Source organism: Porites lutea, chromosome 8 (assembly GCF_958299795.1).
Source record: "Porites lutea chromosome 8, jaPorLute2.1, whole genome shotgun sequence".
Taxonomy (NCBI): Eukaryota; Metazoa; Cnidaria; class Anthozoa; order Scleractinia; family Poritidae; genus Porites; species Porites lutea.
Genome location: NC_133208.1, coordinates 33,017,110 through 33,033,862, shown reverse-complemented (window position 1 = coordinate 33,033,862; position 16,753 = coordinate 33,017,110). Strand labels below are relative to the sequence as shown.

Genomic DNA, 16,753 nt, shown 5'->3' with positions numbered 1-16,753 from the left:
CACAGGTAAAATTCTGAAAATTTCATATGCAAGCTGTTATTTTGTTAATTTTGACATATATTTTCTCGGGTCCCCATGAGAAATTTTCTTTTGTGTTATTACACATGTTAGTTACATCTATAGACCTTGAAAAATGTAAAAAAAGAATGCAATGCGCTTTAAATTATTCCGGTACAAGGATTTCGTCCATTGAAAATCAAAATTACTCAGTTTCCTAATGGATTCTGTCTTAATGCAACCAATACGACAAATTTATATACTATAGCTTCATTAAAGGCTTGAATTATCGATTGACTGTTCCTATATTGTATTGTTGAGGCAATAATAATGGACAAATATTTAAGACACCGTTTTATACCAACTTTACGACTACTTTCTTTGCAGTGGCGCACATTTCTGTTTGCATGATAGCAAAACACTCAGGCTACGGCTGCACCTGCCCATAAATGCTTCCGACCCGAGCATTAAGTTACTAGTCCGAGGTATTTCGAAAACATCTATATATTTTCAAGTCTGCCTCAATTAAGAATCCTTAGCTTGCCAATAGTTGGTCATGACTGTCTTTCATAACTCGTGAGACTTTAATATGGTAATCATACTTAATCTTATATTCACTAACTGTACACTTTTAGTGAATTGATACAGTCATTCCCTTGTCCTATGAAGCCATGCAAATCTAGCGATTTTGTACAAAATTTGAACAAACGATGGCTTCAATTAGTGGTATTTAGGCTAGATAGACCGTAGGAAGCATCCCACGCTATTGTGACGAGAAACTGACCTGTGCAGATTGTTCCCTTATGAGGAAGTTTGCATTCACACTGGACTTCCCCTTGTACGTCTTTACATATTCCATCGTTTTGACAGGGATTTGGGTTGCATGGATCGATATCTGAAAGTAAATAGACAGACATTTTTTCAGAATTTTTCATCAGGGTCTACAGTATAAGAATTGTACAAGCCGTAATAAACGCCCTTCAGGATTTACATGAAGTCTGGGTTTTCTCAGATACATTCTTCTCAGCCCTGCATTATTTTGTAACGGCTTAACCTTCATATCCAGGCATATAAGATTGAAACGAAACACTTTCGCAACCCTTAATGTTACAGGATAGTAATGGAATAAACGTCAACAGGCCAAATTAAAAAAAATAATAATAACTGAAAAAGAAAGGGTAAAGCCTGTCCAGCAAACAGTCATCTTTCAGCAAAAGAAAATTGATAGGACAATTACAAACATGTACATTGTGTGGATAAAAAGAAAGCAGCAAACAAAAATGAAAGCCTTGTAATGATTAGAAAAGGATAGCCGCCTGAAAAGCAAATCAGGTCATTTCTACAAGAAATCCCTAAGATACCAGAAACTGAGCAGAATGTAGAACCCTTCCTTAAATATTCCGTTGAAGATGATTTTAATAATGATGACGACGACGACAATGACGATGATTATGATGATGATGATGATGATGATGATGATGATGATTATTATTATTTTAATCGTGGCTTCAACTGTTTTCTATTTATGAAACTTATTTACCTTTACATTTCTCTCCTTTATAACCCTCTTCACAGATGCACTTAAAGCTGTCTTGAGTCTCTACACATTTAGCATGGATGGAGCAAGGGTTGGGCTTGCAAAAATTCTGTTCTGTTGAATTATATAACAAACGCATCATTACACAAGACACCAACATTTTGACAAAAGACATGCATGTTTCAAATAGTATTGATGGCGAGATTTTGTTTGACATGTGATCTACGGTGAAAGGAAAATTGTGACCGAAAAAAAAAAAAAATAGAAAAATCATTATTTGCTTGATTTATAACAAGTAAATGAAATAATTTAATTATTCCTGCACTAACCATGCATGTTGCAAGACCTATTCAACAATAAACAAACCTATTAATATGATTTCGATGAAATGTAAATACTTTTACAAAGCTATAAATGGAAGAGATGTCCTCACCTTCGCAAGTTTGTCCCTCAAACCCCGGTGTACATCTGCATTTATAACCTATTCCATTTTCCTCACACGTGCCTCCATTTTTACAAGGATTATAGTAGCAAAATAGTGTATCTGAAAGAAGTAATTGCACCAAAGAAGAGCACAATGATTGAAAATTATATTGACGGACACTAATTTTAAAACCATACATATATTTTATTATTATTATTGGCATTTTATCAATTTTCCAGCTTAAATTCGTAAAGGATTCAGTCATCGCGTCAACAATCTACTGCTCAATCTTGACAAGCTTTAAGATACAGATATCTCTCAGCATCAACGAACACCTGGGCTTGCTCCCTTCCGTTTTTCAGTCATTTATTACATTTGACTCTACAATGAGAACTCCCCTCCTCCTAGACGGACTCCAAAATTGTGCAATAACCACGATGCGCTGGTACATCTTTCAGTAAGGCTTAACTTATGTAGGCTTGTAAATGTTTAAATGAAGTCCAAGGCGTCTAATCTGAACATTTATTCTATTTGGAGTGTTACACGTGTTCTGGACACGTTCACTGCTCAAGCAATTTTGGAGTGAAAATTCCTTTCGACAATTTTTGTTGGATCAAACGCAGGATAAAAATTTGTCCAAATTTTACATGAAAAATGCAATTGCTTTAAAATGGCAATGTGTGACATATTCACGGTTGGCAGATGCGCACACTCTTCCCTGCTAGCAGTCTCTCACGACGAGGAGAGACTTGCTAGCAGGGAACGCACGCTCCTCTGTGACCTCTTGAAGCCGTTGCCTTGTCGTTATTGATCTTATATCTGTTCAAACGTTGCTCATTTCTGGAAAATTATTTAGCGAACGGGGTGTGAACATAACGTTTATCGGCCCCTTGAACTGTCTACCAAAGAAATATATATGAAATACTTATCAAAGAAATATATCATTGTCTGGGAAAATTGTCACCTAAAAATTGATTTGTATTGTCCAGGATAAACGAAAAAAGGTTGTTGCAGTTTACAATTCTTGTCGCACCTTCACAGAGAGGTCCGCCATATTTGGGAGGACACAAACACTTGAACATGTGGTTTTTGTGTTTTGTCATGATGCCTCCGTTCTTGCAGTGATTACCTTAAACAAAAAAAGCAATGATAGTAATTTTTTCTTAGTAAAATAAAGAAGCAAGGTTTTCCTGAAAGCAAAAGCCATTTCCAATTCTCTAACCTCCATATATAGACAATAGTGTCAAGAGGTCCTTTTTTTTGTATGGGAATTTCCCCGCCCCCTCCCCATAACGTAACATAACATAAAACTTTATTTATGCTCGAATTATAGAGTAGCTAACAAGCTAATATCTTCGAGCTGACACTACATGAAAATAATATAGAAATATATATATAAATTAAACGCATTATAAGTAATAATAATAAAATAATATTATTAATAATAAGCACATAAAAAAAAGAAAATGCTATTTACAATTCACAATTTTAAGTTTAAGTATGTCAGGCAAAAAGAATCTATATGAAGGTAACATCCTGTATTTTGGTCTTAAAGGCTGCAAAAAAACTGGTACGAAAAAGGTCCGGCAGTGCATTCCACTGCTTAGCTGAAAAGTAAGAAAAGGACTTAAGACCATAGGTAGTTGTTTTAGGTTTACTTAGTGAAAGAATGTAGTTGCCACGAAGATCATAGGAAGAGGACCGGAGTGAAAACATATTCTTCATAAAAGTAGGAAAATGAGTGAAAAACAAACTCTTATATAACAGAATGAGAAAATTTTGAATGCGTTTGTTACACAACGAAGTAGAGCTGACTTTTGAGAGAAGAGTGTTGTATGGAGACGAGTAATCTCCAAATATATATCTAAGTATTCTTTTATTTATTTAAAGCTTCAAGCATATCCGCATTCCCCATGGGGAATATGCCTTATACAGGTATAGTACTTGAAATCTCTTCTTACTTTCTGAGTGAACAGAACAAAAATTTCGGTTACTTTTTACACCGCCTGGATTTTTTTCTTTATCAGACATTTCATGAATGTGAATTCTCAATCGCAATTTCTATATCAGCTACTTAAATTGAGTAAGACACTTTTTCATTCGAACCCTTTTTTCTGAACTTTTTACCTGCTTTGTAAATTCAACCCGTTTTATTTCAGTGGGTGGTAAAACTGGTTCCTCGACGACTGACATTTAAATAAGTCGAGGAGGAAAAACTAAGATAATAACTTTGACCTAGAAAACAATCTGAAATCAAATTTCTGAAAGCATTCTTTTTCTTTACATGCTTGATATTAGGCCTTTGGTAAACGGTTCTAATCATTGTTCTTTAAATAAGTCAACAAAAATCTTTAATTTATAGGTAGCTGTATTTAGACAAAGAGATGTTAGCACCTTCTTTGTCTGACGCTACAGACAAAACATCTTTTGTCATAACTTAGGACTGAAAATAATATATATTGCAAATAATATTTCAAGGAAAAATTTTAGTCTCCTGCATTTCGATCTTCAGGTCATGTGAGAAATGAGTCATTTCGTTTGAATGCAGATGAAGCAGGCAGTTTGCAACTGTTTAAGTTCCGTGGCAAAATAAACGCAGTATAAAACACTACGTGCACATTAAAGGTGACACGAGAAAAGAAATTTTAGAGTACAAAGGAGGAGTGTTCATATATGTTGGAAGCACTCTATCACACTACTTCTTGTTTTCGTTATAAGTTATCGTACCTTTAATGACCTACCATCATGGATGTAGACGTGCAGTTCGTTTACATCGGGAGTTTGTATGGGCACAGGAACAGGAATATGAACAGGGATACACGAATTTTCATGGGCAGTCGAGTTAGAGCATTGAGAAGTTGTGTTAGCACCTTCCAATTGTGTCTTCTTCTGTCCGCTTGAATGTGTACCTTTAGAATGCACCTTTAAATGTCTCGCGTGCAAGATACGGTCAGTAATAACAAATATCAAAGCAAGAAGCCTTAACAGAGAACATGGAGCGATCATTTTGACATTGAATTTTTACACCACTGCATAAAGGATCTAAGTGTAGTATCGATGATGTAATTGTGTACGGTCGAAATGAGTTATGGGTAATTAAAAAGCACATGGTCAAGTGTCGAGTTGAATCTGTTGTTGTGTGCATTTATTTCGGTTAAATCCGGATGTTTTACTGACCGTGAAACACTACAATTGGCGACGAGGATAAAGTGATACGAAGATACGTCTATTTGAAGGAAAGTTATGGCGACAAATGACGAACTTCGCGGAATTAAGCCATTTGATTGTCGAGGAGATAGCACGAGTGTGGGGCCAAGATGGCGGCGATGGCGAAAATCATTTCAATTTTACGTCGATGGTCGTGGAATCACAGTAGCCGCTCGAAAAAAGGCGTTGCTTTTACATTGCGCAGGGATGGAAGTCCAAGAAATCTTTGAAACCCTAACGGATCCGGGTGCACCTGCAGGGGAAGACGACGATGCATACACGGCTGCACTTCGAACACTCGATGCATACTTTACACCACAAGTGAATGTACCATACGAGCGACACATTTTGCGCCAAATGAAGCAAGAAGAGCATGAAACGGTCGATCAATTTGTTGTAAGGCTCAGTAATCAAGCTGCGAATTGTGAATTTGGTGCTACGAAGAATGAGCAAATACGTGATCAAATCATTGATAAGTGCAAGTCCACAGAGCTTCGGCGAAAACTTCTGGGAAAGGGACAAGGGCTAACATTGGCAGACACGCAGAAGATTGCTCGATCGTTGGAGTTATCTCAAACCCAAGCCAAACAGATCGAAGGTGATGTGGGAGCGTCTGTTAATGCCATCAAGGAAGACAACAAACCTGGAGGAAATGGGAAAAGTGATCAGAAGAGTCTGAAATGTTACCGATGTGGACAAAGTGGACATTTCGCACGTGACAAGTATTGTCCGGCAAGATCTAAAACCTGTACAAAGTGTCACATGGCAGGACATTTTGCTTCAGTCTGCAGGACAAAGAGTAAACAAGAGAAGAAGAAAAAGGACACACGGAAACAAGGTGGACGAGGAAAAGTCAACTGCGTGGAGGATGGTGAAGATGATGAATATGCTTTTACTGTGGGACTCGGTAAAACATGGGACAGGAGTGGATCAGAGATAGTCGATTTACAAGTTGGAGGTGTCATTCTTAATGGAGTTCTCATCGACTCAGGATCATCATGTAATATCATTGATCAGAAGACGTGGGAAGAATTGAAGCAAAAAGGAGTAAAGTGCAAGTCAGAAAAGACAAATCAGAAATTGTATCCTTATGGAACTTCAGAACCACTGGACACACTGGGAAAGTTCGAAGCATCAGTAAACCTAGCTGGAAAAGATGTCACAGCTGAATTTATTGTCATCTGCAATGAAGGCAGGCCAATAATGGGCAGGAAGACAGCCATGGAATTAGATGCACTAAGACTGGGACCACAAGTTAATGTTGTAAGTACACCAGACCTTGTTGATAAATACAAAGCATGTTTTGAAGGAGTGGGCAAGTTAACTGATTATCAAGTTAAGATCCATGTGAATAAAGAAGTCAATCCAGTTGTTCAGCATCCCAGGCGAGTGCCATTCAGTCTGAGAGAGAAAGTAGAGAGCAAGTTGCATGAGTTAGAGCAGCTGGACATTATTGAGAAAGTGAAAGGACCAACACCGTGGGTAAGCCCAATAGTAGTAGTTCCCAAACCTTCTGGTGAGATTCGATTGTGCGTTGATATGCGCAGAGCGAATGAAGCTATTGTGAGAGAAAGACACCCAATTCCCACTGTTGATGAGGTCCTCCAGGACATGACCCAAAGCAGTGTGTTCTCTAAGTTAGACCTTAAATGGGGCTATCATCAACTGGAACTGAGTGAAGAATCACGTGACATCACAACATTCACAACACATGCTGGACTTTATCGTTACAAGAGATTAATGTTTGGTGTAACCTCAGCTCCTGAGATCTATCAGCATGCTATCCAGCAAGCTCGCATGGATGTGAAGGAGTGCGTAATATATCTGATGATATCATTCATGGTAAAGATGACCAGCAACATGATGAGAGGCTCGAGAAGCTGCTAGAAAGATTGCAACAAAGAGGTTTGACCTTGAATAGTGCGAAGTGCAAATTCAAGATGCCCCAGTTAGAATTTATGGGATACCTATTGTCTACACGTGGTATTGGACCGACAGAATCCAAAGTTGAAGCAGTAGTCAACGCCAGAGAGCCTGAGTCTGTAGCCGAAGTGAGAAGTTTTATGGGACTTGTGAATTTCAGTGCAAAATTCATTCCAAATCTGGCCACAGTTTCAGAACCACTTCGACAGCTGACACGAAAAGGTGTAACCTTCAAATGGGATGAGAAGCAACAAGAAGCGTTCAAAGCTCTGAAGGAAACACTAGCAAGTGCAGAAACATTAGCTTACTATGACAAAGATGCCAAAACAAGAGTCATTGCTGACGCAAGTCCAGTTGGGCTGGGTGCTGTTCTTGCTCAAGAACAAAATGGCAATTGGAGACCAGTCTACTACGCAAGCCGAAGTCTAACAGCAGTTGAAAGAAGATATTCTCAAACAGAAAGAGAAGCTCTGGCTCTAGTCTGGGCTTGCGAAAGGTTCCATGTTTATCTATATGGAAAACATTTCGAATTGGAAACTGATCACAAACCACTTGAAGTGATCTATTCAAGTAAATCTCAGCCCTCTGCGAGAATCCAAAGATGGGTCTTACGACTTCAGCCATATGAGTTTACAGTGATGTATCGTCCAGGCCCACAGAACATAGCTGATGCTTTATCTCGCCTAACCCAAGAAATTTCAAACGAAAGCAAAAATGTGGCGGAAGAATACATTCGGTACGTTGCAGAGAATGCAGCCCCCAGAGCCATACCTATCCAGGAAATTGAAGAAGCATCTGCTGAAGATGAAGAAATTGCAATGTTAAGGAAGTGTGTTCAGACCAATGATTGGGCTGTCGGCGAGCCAGCTTTTAAAGCTGTGAGAAACGAGTTAACTGTGCTAGGAAAGTTAGTGTTGAGAGGAACTAGATTAGTCATTCCGATGAAACTTCGCAAGCAAGTACTGGATCTGGCACACGAGGGCCATCAAGGGATCGTTAAGACTAAACAAAGACTCCGTACCAAAGTATGGTGGCCCGGTATAGACCGTCAAGCAGAACAAAGGTGCAGAACATGTCATGGTCGCCAGCTTGTCGGGAAACCTTTGCCCCCAGAACCAATGAAGAGAACAGAGTTGCCTACACAGCCATGGCAATACCTTGCGGCAGATCTGCTAGGACCCCTTCCGACGGGTGAATATCTACTCGTGGTTGTTGATTATTTTAGTCGATTCTTTGAAGTAGCTGTAACCAAATCAGTGACATCTGGCAAAATGATTAGCTGTCTGGAAGCAATGTTTGCTACTCATGGACTACCGTTGTCAATAAAAACAGACAATGGTCCACAGTTTGTGTCACAAGAGTTTGAAGTCTACCTCAAAGACAACAACATTGAACACAGAACGTCAACTACAATGTGGCCAAAAGCCAACGGCGAGGTTGAAAGACAAAATAGAAGTCTGCTGAAAGCGATGCGGGTTGCGCACAGCGAGGGACGTGACTGTCGAAAGGAATTGCAGAAATTCTTGCTTGGTTACAGAAGCACGCCACACACAATTACTGGAGAGAGTCCTGCTAAACTGTTATTTGGAAGAGAGACTCGTTCAAAGCTCCCAGGTGTGGAAGAGTTGCGCTCAGCTAGTAATGACAGTGAAGTCTTGGACAGAGATCGTGAAAGAAAGCAAAAAGGCAAAGACTATGCTGATAATCTGAGAGGTGCTTGTGAGTCTAACCTGAGAGAGGGAGACAAAGTTCTTCTTCAGAAACCGAAGTCAGACAAGCTGTCACCATCATTTGAAGCCACACCCTATGAAGTGGTCAACAACCATGGAGGTCATGTGGAAATTAAGTCTCCTGCTGGCATTCACTACAAAAGAAATGTTACCCATCTACAGAAGTATGTGGAGGACAAATCACAGGAAACAGAAACCAGCAATCCTAAAGGGACTTTGTCAGAAGACCCAGAAACTAATCAGGAAGAGGAACCAAGAGTTTCAACTCAGCATTATGCGTTGCGGCCTAGCCACAATCGTCAACCTGAGAAACTAAAAGATTACGAACTTGGTTAAGACTTTGTTTACACAATGGACAGTTCTTGCGAAGGACATTTCACCTTTATGAAAATGTCATTTTGTATTGATTTAAGTCTTTGACATTGGATCATTTTCCCTTGAGTTAGTAGCCATTGAGAGACTGTTATAGTTTGTATTGTTATTTTGTTTAAGAAACCGGACTGGATGATTTATTCGGAAAAAAGGAGAGATTGTAGTATCGATGATGTAATTGTGTACGGTCGAAATGAGTTATGGGTAATTAAAAAGCACATGGTCAAGTGTCATGTTGAATCTGTTGTTGTGTGCATTTATTTCGGTTAAATCCGGATGTTTCACTGACCGTGAAACACTACACTAAGCGCAACTAAAAAAATCTTCTACATGAAGCAGAGAGACGATATGCTCTCTTCATATTATGGCCATACCAAGTTCTTGTCTCTTGGCATTTTAATATACTAACAATAATTCAGTCACCTGTATGGAAAACGAAAACATGTAAAGTCGCTTATTATATAAATAATAAATGGCTAAAAGTCTGGAAAGTGACGCGCAAAAGGTTAGGTGGATCAAGGTTATTTTCTTTCTCTAAGATCAAGAACTGGTTACAGATGAAATGGTTTTGTTCTAGCTGATGTTTTGTTGCTGTCCTACGGTCTAGCTTCATTGAAATTAAAGTTTACTTCCCTGCGAGAGTCCTGCGACGGTCGTCTAAGGTATTGCTTGCTTTTTTAATGAGAATTAACAAACAAACAGTTTACACCAGCTTAACTATAACGGGTCTAAATAATTGTCGACCTGCACCTTTCTTTGCTGCGCAGTTCCTTTCAAGGAACTATCAACGCCCGATCAGTTTCTCAATGTACATGGAGACTCCGCCCGAAAGAGGTACGTTTTCAGGCTTCTGGGCCCAGTTGTTCGAACGGCGGTTAGCGCTAACCCGGGGTTAAATTTTAACCCGAAATGTTTTATCTTTTCATCAAAGGCACTCTCTCGGATAATTTTCTCTATTCTCTTTAGAGTATCCAATCATCAAATTGTAGGCAAAGAGAATTAAACTGAATTTGCTTTTTAAGCTCTCATATCTGATTTCAAATTTCCCACTAACCCTGGGTTACCTTAACTTAACTTCGAACAACCCGGCCCAGGTGATAAAGGGGCGGGATATTACTGTTAGAAGTAAATTTCGGTCTATAAAAAGGCCCTAAAGGGCTTATAACAGATGCAATTTATGGCTGTGAAAACGTCGAGAATAAACCTCGTTTTGTGATTTATTCATATTTTAAAACAGTGCATTAACAGCAGTTTAAAGGGATGTAAAGGTCTATCCCGGGGCTACGTGTGTGAAAGGGGTACCATTTGTCAATAGAAGGTAAACGAAGGGGAACAACTGTGTGAAAAATGGTGCTATATAGAAAAGCAAGGGCTCGGACCCCGAGGTGGCGCCTTCCATTTTGAAACTTTTTAAAGTAACCCCCGGGTCCAACTAAAAAACTGCGATTTAACATTATTAAAGCAATGTTTTTTCTTTCTACAAAAAAATAACGTAGTTCTCAGTTCTAATCAAACACAAAACAAAGCAGGAAATTAAGCTGACAGTAAGGATTACACAAAAATATTTTTTAAAAAGGTCTTTATTTATTATTTGCTCTTTACCTCAGTTTGCCTTATTTTATTATGATCATATTTTATTTAATATATTTTATTGTTTCGTGGTTTTACTGTAGTTCACCTATGTCTGTCTTTTATAGAATTCTTTACCCCTGAGATAAAAACTCAAACTTTCAATACGGATATAAATACTGTGCTTGTCACCTTAAATGTCCTAGATGCATGGTATTATTTATTGAACCTTTACTAAAACACTCGTCATAAATGGCAGCTATACTGGCCATGCATAGCTTTCTGCTTCGACAGAGTTTGGTGACAACTGACAGTGGCTTGCATTGATAAGATAGGGTTATAGGGTTGTTGCTCATGTCACCAGTAGCTTGAAACTGGCCCTGGTTATAGCATTCCTAGCAACATGAGACAATTTGGCGACTGAAAAAACAAAATGAAAATGATATTAGACTATTAATTAATGGACAATTAATGAAACAAGGGCTACATGCTTTCAAAGCTTCCAAATTTGCATAGAAATATAAAATGACAATAACTTTTATGATGTCGACTAGTTAAGCCTCGGCTTAGAATCTCTCGAATCCAAGAACAATGAGGGATCCCTTTTAAACTGGATGGTATAAATTAAAAAATATCTTACAATCCGTATCGATCGTTTATCTAAAGAGAATTGTAATGTAAACATATGAACATCACATCACTGAGGTCCGTGACAACGTCTGAAGACTATTATAACAGCGTCTTTTTCTCTTCTGTTGATGTTGCAAATCTGAAATTAAACCAAAACTTCATACTAACGACTGCAAAAAAAGATCACAATTGTTAAACTTTTTTGTATACTACAAGTACATGTAGTCCAGGTTGCGATTATTGTTATTGTTATTATGATTATTATGATGATGATGACAACGTTGATGATTACGATGAGTATTATTATTATTATTTGCTGTTACCTCAACAAAGGTAGCCAGGAATACAGACGCATCTGCCTCGTACACAGCGATGATGAACTGGAAAGATACCACACTCAGGTTCCTCTTCTACTTGATTAAAACCATGAAAAAGAAACCATTCATGATTGATATTGTCGCGTATTATTTACTTTTTTATCTTAAGCTGTTGTGTTGTAACTCATCATTCAGTGATGGCAAAATTGGTGATGTGTAGAATTGTTATGTCCGCTCAGTCATTTTTTTCATGTGGTTAACCTACTCTGGGACCATAAATCCAGGCAGAAAAAGTGGAACTTAAGAGATGATTTTTGATGCTTTTAGCGTCGCCCTGTTAGTTTTCTAGGGTCTGCCACTTAATTGTGTGTTTTGGTAATCATAAGGATGCGCTGACCCTAAAATAGGGCGAAGATAGGTTGGGTTTTCAGACCCGTACCAAACCAAACACTGTTTTTAACATATTTTTGATATATTTTTAAAACTGTTTTAATTGTATTTAAAAACTTCATTTAAAACAGGTACCAAATTCTATTTTTAACGGTGTTTTAACCTTTTTCAATGGTGTTTTAACTTGTTTTTAGAGGTGTTTTAACCTGTTTTAAAAGGTGTTTTAATCTGCTTTTAATGGTGTTTTAACCTGTTTTTACAAGACGTGCACCGTTATAACGACATAATATCATAATAGGATTTTATTGCGAGGCATTTGATAATGGTTTGCATGCTAAGGCGGCAGGTTCCAAGCCTATCTTATTTCCAGCCAATCGGAATTTAGGGCGTTCGGGACTGTATCGTTCTTAAGCGCGCTTTTCCATGCGCTCGCCCCTTTCGATTGCTCACCATCACGTTGTTCACATCGCTTGTTTGAACCAATTTTCAGCAAGTACCCTCTTTTCCTTTTATCTTTCCTATTATTCAATGGCTGAGCCGCGTGTTTTAGTTCTGGGAGATTCTTTTATTCGCCGTTTGCGCTTTTTCCTGTCCCGTGATTCCCACCATTTTCGCGTTGATTTCAAGTTATCTCACCGTGCCTTTATAAAATGGCACGGAGTAGGTGGCCGTACGGTTTCCAAAACGCTACATCTTGACTTGAATGTTATCGAGACCTTTCGACCAGAAATAATAATAATGCAGTTGGGTTCCAATGATTTAACAAACTCTGACCCTTTACATGTTGGCTCACGCTATTGACGATTTTGTTAGGCTCTTGCATGACACCTATGGTGTTAAGGTTGTCTGCGTGTGCCAGACCATCATGCGCCAGGGCGCTTTAGTCTTTAATCGTAAGGCCAAGCTGTTAACGAAATACCTTAGGGTAGTTTTAGAGCCTATACCTTATCCTATTTTGGGGGGGCCATACGGGGGTTTTGGCGCCCTACTCAGAACTTTTACGCGTGTGATGGTACGTTGTGCATCTTAATTTCTTGGGTCAGGAAAAATACCATCGCAGTCGTAGGGGAGCAATCCTAAGGTCCTTGAGCCTGTTCAGCACAATTTGGTCTTGTTGAATTTTCAACCTTTCATTTCATTTCCCAATCGCGCCTTCTAAAGTTTACCTACTTGCCACGCCATGCCTTTGTTTTAGTGACAGCCGTTTATGTTACTGACTTACCGTCTTTATTTAATTGGGCGCATTCTATTTTGGCTGCACTCATTGTTCTTACAGTTCTACAGAACTGTTGTTTGCCTTTCGTGGATAACTGTTTGTATTTGCTGGCGTTGGCCTTATTCATACTTTGTGTCCTGGTGAATATTATGAGTGTGCAATCCTATTCGACCGGCCTTATTTGGGTGTGTCCTCAATGCACTTTAATATTCTTTTACCAGGCAATCATGTCACTCAATTCTTGCTACATGGCTCGCCATTTGGTTTTCAGCTGAGTTCGGCTATTCGTCACCATTATGTGTGCGTAGTTTAGTCTTGATATCTTATCTTAGCGGAAACATATGGTATTTAGCCTTATCTTAATCTAATTACTTTTACTTACCTAAGTTATGCCTCCTAAGCCGAAGCGAACGTCTCAAACACGCACGCGAAGTTCTGCGAAGCGGGCTCGTGTGACAGAACTGATCGAAACCCACCCTGGACCGAGTGCTCAACAACAAGCTGAAGCTTCAACAGAGCAGCCTCTCATGGCCGTCAACATGCAGGCCCTCTATGCCTCGATTTCTAACGCTGTACAGCTAGCTGTCGCGGAGGCAATGAAAGCGCAATGGCCAGCCGCACCTAGCCAGGATACACAGTCCTCCTCGGACCAGTCAGTGGCCAATATAGTGAACGCATCCTTGGCCGAGATCACCCAAGGTACTCCACCACGTAGCGAAAACATTGTCACCTTAACTAAGCTTGGGTTAGACTCGCAGTCTCCGAAACAAATTTTTTCGAGCTTGGCTGTTTTTCTTCGGGTGAGTTCCAAATTATACTACCAAGCTGATTGCACATACGATCAATCCCCCATTTCATAATAAGCACTCACTTGTAGATATTGACTTCGATCATTCAGTCAACTGCTGCATGATGTAATTCCTTAGTTTTCTTTACTTACGTCTCATGTTTTTATTTCTGTTTTTATTGTTTTCTGTGACTAAGTTCTCATGATCATGGACTTTTGATATTGACTAAAGGCGACCAACGCTTGTTTAAGTTATGCTTATAAATTAATCGACGTACCTTTTTCTTTTCAGAGCTAGTGTGCCACACATGTCCTTTAAATGCTGTTTGTGTTGACGGTAAATGTTCTTGTATCAAAGGTTTGTGCTTTATCGACAACACTTGCAAGATAGAAGGTCAGTCCACTGTAAAATGAAATGGTCGTTACAACTTTTAAGACGTTGCGTTTGAACAACCGATATGAGTTGATATGAGCAATAAAATGAGCAATGAAAAACTTTGACACCGCATTTTTTATAACTTATTATGGACAAGATAATGTATTTCAAACCAATTCCTTCTTGTTATGATGTTTCCAACGATATGGTATCCAAAAGGCCTTCTCAAAAGGATCCTAGAAGTAACCCTACCCCCCCCCCCCCTCCCCAGAACAAAAAGAAAATCAAACGTGTGCTCAGAAGATAAAGAGGTTTTTTAAAAAAGTGTTTATTTCCTCCAATTTTCGTACTATCTCTTTTTCGAATACTTAAATAATTAAAAGTGATTACTTGGTACGGAAAGATTGCCTATTTTAACCTTTGTCCGGTCTGTTTTATATTTCTAAGCGTCTTATTTCCCTTTTCCGTTTTCGTTTTAGATGGTGGTTGAAAGAACTTTCGAAATCCAAGTAAAATATTGAAAGAAGGATATAAACAGTAACTCCTGACCTGAGTTATTTTTTGATCTCTCTCTCTCACACACATACAACATCAAATTTAAAGTGGACTAAAAGCGGGCCGAGTTTCAATTGTTTAAGACTGCTTGGCTCTCAATTATTACCGCACGTTTTGTGCAGGAAAGAAGCGATAAATCAAAATCGTGACATTCTTAAGCGCTGCCTGCGTTACATAAGAGGGAAATTTGTTGTTAAGTTTTGGTTGAACTATACCAAGTTTAAAAAAAGTAATAAATTTTACCGATATATAGTTCGTTCTTACATTCCAGAACCATATCATGGCTTGGAGTGACAAATATACACTTTGTACGAAATTTTCTACCCAAGCCTCGTTCCATTGTGTTGCTCCATGTAAGGGAATCTGTATTCCGGAAGCCGGAGCAGTTTTGCTCGTGTAATCCGGAATCCAGAAACGTTATCTCGTGGAATCCAGAATCCTGGGCTTTGGAATCAGGAATACAGCTCAAGGAATCTGGATCCCACTAACCGCTGGAATCCAGAATACAATTAAGCAAGTTCCACTGACAAAAACTCCAGAATCCAGTACATGGAATCTAGAATCACCGGACTGGAATTAAGAATCCAAGACTGTTATGGATTCAATTCCATGAAGTGAATTGTCTGCTGACATCATAGTATCACGACTGCAGTTAAGGATTTCAACTTGTTATGCACAAGGGTGAAAATTACAACAACCGACAAACCAAAATTTAGGAAGTTTACGTGTATTGACTATGTATGTATGGCTATCATGCCTGAGTTGGACCCTGCTGTATATTAACAACATCCAGCGCATGCTGAACAAAGATCTTACTCGATTCATGCAGAGTCTTCCTAGAATTCATAGCAATCGACAAACCGAAAGATTCTGCGGGCAGGGTGAGACTCCCTATGGTGGCGGCCTATAAGGGGAGGCTCCGCCCGAAAAGGGTACCTTTTTCAGGCCTCAGGTGTATGGAAGGGTAGGGATTTTACTTGTTAAAGTATATAAAAGGGTAGCGAAATCTGTCCTTTGGGTCTTTGAAAAGGCCTTAAAAAGGCTAACAGATGAATTTTTATGGCTTTATAAAGTCGAGAAACGTTCTATATTTCAAAAGAAATGGGCAAATAAAGGAAGGCTATCCGTCAGTTTTAATATGTGTATACAATGTTTTAGTTCTTTCTTTGTGTTGCGTTGCTTACTGATATTCAAATTTGGGTACAAATATAAATCCAAAAGTATTTAGTACTTTACTTAATATCTCTCATAGCCTGCGTAGCATGACGGTCTTAGATGGGCGTGCAAAGTAATAAAGGCGGCGAGGGCAGAGAAACCGCGAGGAAATTGAGGTGGGAACGTTCGCGCGCGCTTTACGCGCGTTTTTGCGGCTTCGCCTCTGAGTAATGCTCCTAACAAAACCCCCTAGGCTACGCAGGCTATATCTCTTAGCGTTCTCCAGTTTTAGCTATATCTTTTATGTGAACATAAAAGTCACTTAGCCCGTTAAGTTAAGGTAAGTTAAACAACATTTTGCAAAGAGCATAAAGAGGGAGAGAAATAAATCGAGCTAACTTTTAAGATAAAAAAGGCACACAAACGATTTCTTCAGACGCTTGTAGCGAAATGTTTAATTGTGATATTTCGTACAGATTTACAGAAAAAAAACGTTGTTCGAGCGATCAGTGAAATCTAAAATGGGAGCAATCTCGTTTGACGTCACTGATCCAATAATGTCTCCTGA

At 38.9% G+C, this 16,753-nt stretch overlaps 1 protein-coding gene and 1 long non-coding RNA gene across 2 annotated transcripts; one reads left to right on the top strand and one right to left on the bottom strand.

The window, feature by feature from the left end:
* Positions 1-791: 791 nt before the first annotated feature.
* LOC140946877 (uncharacterized) lies at positions 792-2,080 on the bottom strand. Its single transcript, XR_012166871.1, has 3 exons — positions 1,968-2,080; positions 1,538-1,648; positions 792-892 (listed from the first exon to the last, which is right to left on the bottom strand). It is a non-coding gene; the product is annotated as an uncharacterized lncRNA (long non-coding RNA).
* A 3,121-nt stretch (positions 2,081-5,201) lies between these two features.
* On the top strand, positions 5,202-7,052 carry LOC140945594 (uncharacterized). The gene has a single exon (XM_073394607.1). The coding sequence runs from the start codon at positions 5,202-5,204 to the stop codon at positions 7,050-7,052; it is 1,851 nt and encodes a 616-aa protein (XP_073250708.1).
* The last annotated feature ends 9,701 nt before the right edge of the window (positions 7,053-16,753 follow it).